The sequence below is a fragment of the Ammospiza caudacuta genome, chromosome 4, assembly GCF_027887145.1.
Source record: "Ammospiza caudacuta isolate bAmmCau1 chromosome 4, bAmmCau1.pri, whole genome shotgun sequence".
Lineage (NCBI taxonomy): Eukaryota > Metazoa > Chordata > Aves > Passeriformes > Passerellidae > Ammospiza > Ammospiza caudacuta.
In genome coordinates this window covers 8,506,112-8,513,243 of record NC_080596.1, presented here as the reverse complement: position 1 = coordinate 8,513,243, position 7,132 = coordinate 8,506,112, and the positions used below count along the sequence as shown (strand labels likewise).

Sequence of the window (7,132 nt, the reverse complement as noted above, 5' to 3'; positions counted from 1 at the left end):
GGAAGTTCACATAATTCTCCTTTGCAAGGGAGAACCTGGAGCTTTCAAATTCACATCTTTTGGGAGTTTTGGCATCCATTTTGCTTTTCCCTTTCAAAACAAAAATGACTGCTTGTTTCTGTGTATCAGGTCTTTTTTTCTCTGTGGGCAGTTCAAGATCAGCTGCCTGTTACTAAATTAGATACTAACACAGCCTGGCTTTCCTGTGTAGTGGTGCAGCTGTAGTGGAGCACCACTCTTGGATGTGAAGGCATGAGAGGGAGCTCAGGGTGGGTCTATTCATGGGAATGATGCTGGGAATTACCCCTTGTAAAGCTGATGAAATGGAAAATCCCCAATTCACCTCCAAGGCCTTGGGGGGAAAGTCAGGGCCAGGTTGCTTTGCTTTCCACATCCCTTCAGCTCCCTCCCTCTGCCTGGTAATTCACCTGTCCCTTCTGTTTAACATTTATTTAACTCCTTTATTGAGAGATGAGCTGGCACGTGAAAGGCTAGGGCCACTGCAGGCTGGCAGGGTCCTATTGCTGCTGGTGTTTGAATTAGAAATGCATAGGGCTGCATGCACTGCCAACATGTTTCTCCAACAGATGGGAGGCAGGAGCAGCACAATGAAAGGTGGAGAAATGGCCTAGCTCCCTTCAGCCCCTTTCCCTCCATCTAGACATGGAACAGGCATTCAGTTTGGGAGAGAGGCAGTGTTGCTGAGGAAAAAAAAAATATTTTTTGCCAGTTGCGAGCTTCTTTTACTTTTCCACCCCAACATGAGGCAGAGATGAGTGCCCTGCTCCTGACATCAGTTCTGCAGCCCTTGGAGGAGCGGTAAGTTTGGGACATTTGGAGAGAGCTCAGCACCAGCTTTTCCGAGACAGGATGTCACTAGCTGAGCTACCCACCTCCCAGCCCTAAGCAGGAGACATTCACAAGCACCTTCCTCCAGCCTTGATTCACCTCCAGACACAGTCTGGTCTTTTGGGGAATTTTAATTCCCCAGGTTTTCTTGACACTTTGTGTACTTTCTGTGAATCCTTTCCAGGCTTCTCACCTGTATCTTTCTTTTTTTTAATCTGTTTGGCTATGGTTGCTGCTGATGGGAGGGGATAGTTCCTTGGCTGGGCACCCATTTGCAATGAATTTCCCCTGATCCCCTTAGGGAGGAGGCTGTGCACGTCCCTGCCTGCTGGAAGAATGTGGGATAGCTCCAACTGAGACCGCTGGGAATTTTTTATACATTGACTTTCTTGCATCTGACTTTTGGGTCCACTTCCCTCTGGTACAGGTAGCAGGAGCTTTTCTGGCTTGAGACCCACTGTCCATCCCATGGATCATCCTGGGCACAACACACTGAAAGATCTGGCTCTGACTTGCTGCATGTGGTCTCACATGGGCCAGCAGAATGATGAAAGAGCTGGAGAACCTGTCTGAAGGAGCCCAGCATGTTTTTCTGAGATAAGATGAAGAGATGACTCAGTTTCTAAGCATGAATGTAGGGAAGAGGTTGGTGGCAGCTCTGCAGGAGAGCACTGAAAGAGACAGGACTGGCCATGACAGATCCATGTTGCGCTGGCAAGGGGGAGATAATTTGTAAGGCACGTGGCTTGCAAACCTTTAGCTGTGTACTCAGTGGGCTCAAAAGGTAGCTAAACATTCAACCAGCCCACAAAACATGAGACTGGATCCATTTTGCATGCTGAGTTTCAGTTTAGTGACAAACACTGTTACAGGTATTGGCACAGGGCCTGCATGGTGTGAGATGTTAACTTGATCAAAACTCTTTACTTTGAGTTTGAGCACTTGAGTCTGGTGTTTGTCTTGGCACCTTGCAGCAGCATTCCCAGCAGACCAGAGCCCAAGAGGTCAACAACAGTATTTTTCAGCTATATTTTTTTTAGATTGGGTGGGTGGCCTCTTGGTCGCATATGAACAGAAATCCTTAGCTCCTGGTTTTCCTGGTACTTCCTTTTTGGTAGCTCATGCTTCTCCAGCCTAGGTTTTAGGTCTTAGTGTCAATGCTTGAACTGGAGAAGTGCATCAGAATTTCTGATGTGTAGCTGTTGTGGGAAAAGTGACACCTAAGCCTCAGCTGAGTGCCACAGCTGAGTTTGAAGACTTTGCTGTCTTATGCCCTTCTTGTCTTTGCCGTTCCCACCGTGCCATGAGCAGCAGCTCCCCTTTTCCTAGCAGGCATTCTTGTCCCCATGCCCAGGAACCTCTGCCAGAATGGTGGAGGGGATGGATCCTTGCCTGTGTGGCAGGGGACACAGATGACCCTGCACCCTGGGGGCCAAGTGTGTCACTCAGTCAGGGGGAAGGAGGATTGCAGGAAGTGTCTGACTGGGAGCTCAGCTGGAGGTGTGTATGCCATAGGGACAGTGCTGAGGAGCAGCCACTGGAGGAGCAGCACAGACCCAGGATCTCAGAGGTACTGCTGGAGGGGGAAAGGCCTGTTTTCTTGTCTTGTACTGCCCCCAGGCAGCCTGGCAGCCCCTTTCCCAGTGGTCCAAGCACACAAGAAAGGTGGATGTGCCTCACAGAAACTGTCTTGTATTTTGCTGTATTTGTGCAAGGATGTATTTTAAGAGGAAGCAATAGATATACTGGAAAGAAGCTTTTTCCATGTCAATTTTGGCATGCATGGCATGCAACAACAGCCTGGGTTCACAGGACTCGTTCTGCCAAACCCATGGAGCTGATACATGACTTTGCTGAGTAAATACTTCTGAAGGTCTTTGCAGTGCCTGCTTAAGCAATTCTCTGCTATGGTTCTGAAAAAAAATGCCCTTGCTTTTCAAGGAGCAGGAACAAATTTCCACAGTAGCACTGGAAATATTGGCACGCTGCTCATGCCTCTCATCTTATATCATCAAAGGCTGGGTGGTGGAAGCTTGTGAGCCGTAATGAAGTGCATGATTCAGGATTATTTGTTTCATTTCCCTGTGCTAAACAAGCAACAGCCAGTTTCTGGTGAAGGAATTAATTATTTGACAATAGAGTGAGTGAGCAGAGCAGGCTGACCACTGTCAAAGCAAAGTCTGGGCATGAAAGTCAAGCAGATATGACTCAGAGACAAGTTGTAGGCATATAGTGCTGTTCTTGAAACATTTTTGGTCACATTTTTCTTCAGAAAAAAAAAAAAGCACATAAATGGGAAGGGAGGCTGTTAAACAGGGCTGAGGAGGTCTGAACTGAGGTCCACTCAGACTTTTCTGTGACCTTAGGAAAGTTTAACTCCCACCCACAAAGCAGAGATGATCAGTTTCTGTGTTACAAAGCAGAATGAACCACAAACCTCACAATTTCACGTTTGACTGTGTTGGGCAGGACATGAAAGTACCTAAATGAGGAACCAATGAGGAAATATATGCACTGATTTATTAAAACATAATATTGCAAAGTTCCTTCCTTTATTTTCAGGCACCAGTCGCTCCCTGGCTTTTTGTTGCTTGCTGCTATTACAAATTTGGTGACCACTGCCTGTAAATGGCCCACTGCTACTTGTGGCAAAAGCCACAACACCCTCTGGATTTCCTGATTCCTTTGTGGCTATTTTTTCCCTTTAGCCTTCACAAAGAACAGACACAAACATATGTTGAAGAAACACAGCTGCGTCTTAGGAGAAAACACAGCAGAGGAGTGAACCAACAGTGCAGTAATGGGATGGGATGGGATATACTGAAGTGGTGGAGCTGCCCTGCCATCAAATGGAGGATGCCAGGAATCATCCAGACTTTCCAGCAGACTCAGGTAGCTGCAGCATGCTGGGCATCCCAGAAATGGCACTGCTGTTTTGGGACTGCAGCTGTGTCCCCAGGACGGGTGCCCCCTCTCCCATGCACTTCAGAGCCTGAAGTGCAAAGCTTGTGGGGTAAATCTCAATGATGATATGTTTCTCTGTCACTGCCAGGATGATCTCACCTACCAGAGAACAAGTGGAGAGGTGGAATCCTCCTCCAAATCCTGAAGAACCAAGGGAGCAAGAAGCAGAGATCAAACCCTTGTACTTGCAGAGACCCCGAGTATTCCCTCCTGAGCCAGTCAGCTCCTCCCATGGCTAGGAGTGAGCAGGGTGGAGAAATTAATCTGCTCTAAGTTGCTGGTCCAGAAATGCCCCAAATGCCTTTGAAATACCCCAATTCCTTCCCAGTACACAAAGAGAAGGGCTCCCCTCACTAGGCCTTGGTGGAGCTCACCAATCCATGGATGGCCCTCAAAATGCCCTTCACCTGAATTTCAGGAAAGGAGCCCCAGAGTCACTTGAGGCACATGAGCAAGAGGTATTTTGGGGTGAGAGGAAAAGGATTGGGAAGAGCGCTTTCTGCACTCCTTTTCCTCCACAGCAGCACTTTCTGGATGCATTTGGGCTGCCTTTTTGTAGCAGCACAGCCCCTGGATGTCAGCAGTGCCATGGGATTTCTCAGGGCTCCCGCAGCAGTAGGACCAGAGCAAAGGGGTCCCCCCGCCTGCTGGGCTGCATCAGGCAGAGTGCTGCCAGCACGTGCAGGGAGGTGATCCTGCTCCTCTGCTCAGCACCACTGGGACACACCTGGAGTCCTGGATCCAGTGGTGGACTGAGTACATGAGAGCCATGGACATACTGGAGAGAGTCCAGCAAGGAATTGATGATGATGAAGGGACCGGAGCATGTCTGATCAGAGCAGGAGCAGAGAGAGCGGGGACTGTTCAGCCTGGAGAAGAGAAGGTTCAAACAGGGGGAGCTTTTAAGTACTGACAGGGAGAATGAAGGACAAGAGGTGATGAACCCCAGTTGAAATTGTGAAATCATATCAAGACTCAGGAACACAACTTCTGTATGTGTGCATACTGTGTGTATGTACTGGTATGTGTGTCCTGTGTGTGCTAATGCTGTGCTCGGAGCAGGGCAGTGAGTGTTGAATGCTTTGTGTTGTGTGTGGCTGCATGCTGTGTGCCCAGTGCAGGTTTTGTGTGCATTGTGTGCATGTGTTGTGTGTTCAGGGTGTGTGGGATGGTGGCTCAGGGCTCTGTGTGGCCCCAGCCAGGGCTCAGTCCTGTGGGGGCCCAAAGAGGGAGCAGCCTCAGCACCAGAGAGGTCACAGGTGGGGTCAGAGGCATGTGGGAGATGGGGCAGACATGGGGGAATTTGGGGGTACCCAGGGAGGTTGTAAGGCATGTGGGAGGCTGGGAAACCCTGTGAGAGTTATGGGCTATCCAGGAAAGCAATTTGACACTCAGAGGGTCAGGACATTGGGGAGAGGACTAGGTGCACATCCAGGAGATTGATGGGCCTTGGGCTGAGAGGGTGCTGGTGGTTGTGGGGCACCTGTGGGAGTTGTGGGACACCCAAGAAAGGGGAGAGGGCACAGGAGAGGGCAGAGACACCCCAGGGGGCTATGGGACACCCAGGAGGCTGGGAAAACCCAGGGATTTGTAAGGCACATGGGGGCTAAATACAGGATTGGGGTCACCCAAGGGGTTCGGGGTGGGGGGATAGGATTGCAGGGTCCCACCACAAGCTGATGCTGGAGCCCAGGCCTGTGACACCTCCTTTATTGACAGCACGAACAGAGCCCCTGACAGGAGGGAGGATCCATGAGGGCCCACGGGAGCGCCATGGCAGGCCTCACTGCGGGGCAGCACAAACAGAGCCCCTGATGGCACGGAGGGCCCATGAGACCACCACGGCAGGCCTCACTGTGGGGCCGTGTAGGTGCCGGCCAGGTGCACAGGTAGCCCGTCGAGGCAGGCCACGCGCACGTGCTGCTGGGCCTGCCGGGCGCGGTAGTTGCACGGCGGCCGCGTGTCCCCGCCGCGCAGGCGGCACATGGTCAGGCTCAGCGCGCTCGGCGTGCTCTGGAAGCCCGTCGCGGGGTCGGGCGCCTGCGAGCAGGCGGCCACCAGCTCGGTGGGCGGGGCGTGCACGAAGGTGTTGGAGGGCTTGCAGGGCCTGCCCGGGCCCGTCACCCGGCGGCGCGCCAGCATGGTCTCGCAGTAGCGGTGCGCCGCCAGCGTGGACGTCCGAGGGCTGTCCACGTGCTGCCGCAGGAACTTCTCGTAGCGCGTCTCGCCCTCCGCCCCTGCCAGTGCTGCCAGCACCAGCGTCATGCACAGCACCCAGCCCGCCATGGACACCTGCGGAACGGGGGGTTACGGCCATCTGCACCTCTGGGCCCCCGACTGGAAATCCCACCCTGGACGCTTGGTTATTCTACAGAGTCCCCCTCCCAGATCCCTGGGTCCCATACAAGTCCCCCCCCAATGCCTGGGAGCTCTCTGGACAGGTGGGCTATCTGTGGATTCACCTGTGGATTCGCATGAGTCCTCTAAAGTCATGCACCCCCCCAGAAGCCTCAGTCCCCCATGGAACACCCCCTAGCTGCTCCTCAGACCCCTGGCTCCCCTACAGATCCACCCCGTGCCCCCACACCCGGATGCCATACACAGCCTCCCTTCCCCACTGGATGCTCAGGTTCCTCCCAGACCCCTCCCACAGACATTCTGGTCCCCGATGCACCCCGCACCTGTGTGCGCGCCTCAGTTTCCCTTATGGCCTCAGGGTCTCTGGGATCCTTCCCACTACTCTGCACCTCTTTTATACTGACCCCAGCTGTGCCCAATGGGCAAGGATCCAGGAGGAGGGGCAGGGTAAAGAGCAAGGTCCAGTGGATGTCTGGGGAGAGCCAGGTGTCCAGGAGGCCCCGCTCACCCTCATGGCCCCCAAGGTCATTAGGCAGTCATTAACGAGCCACGTGACTGTCTGCGTGCGTCCCCTTGGGTGGCCCCTGCCCACTCTGGCCTTGGCCACCTGTCCCATGAAAGGCAGGATACCTGGCTCCTTTTGGTGGCAGGGCAAGATCCGTGGTTTCCTGGTGGCGGGCAGGATGTCACCATCTGGGGGGACATCATCTCTGGGGCAGCTGGCAGATGTTCCTACAACTCTTGAAAGATGTGGAACATCTATGGCTCTTCTGCAGTGCTAAGGGACCTACGTGTTTCTTTTCCCTGTGTCCCCTTGGAAGAAAATTCATACTCCTGGGAAGTGTCAGGATGCATTTTCCTCACTGCTACCTCCCATGTCCCAGCTGCTCCATTGATGCAGAGAGAAGCACAGAGCCAGGAGCCAGCCTGAGCCCACCAAACATTCCTTTCCCTTGACCAT

The 7,132-nt window shown here is 52.8% G+C and overlaps 1 protein-coding gene across 1 annotated transcript; it reads right to left on the bottom strand.

Annotated features, from left to right (window-relative positions):
* Positions 1–5,516: 5,516 nt before the first annotated feature.
* On the bottom strand, positions 5,517–6,544 carry LOC131557150 (ribonuclease CL2-like). Its single transcript, XM_058804204.1, has 2 exons — positions 6,495–6,544; positions 5,517–6,105 (listed from the first exon to the last, which is right to left on the bottom strand). Exon 2 carries the CDS (start codon positions 6,097–6,099, stop codon positions 5,665–5,667), a length of 435 nt encoding a protein of 144 aa, XP_058660187.1. The 5' UTR covers positions 6,100–6,105; positions 6,495–6,544; the 3' UTR covers positions 5,517–5,664.
* Between the last annotated feature and the right edge of the window lie 588 nt (positions 6,545–7,132).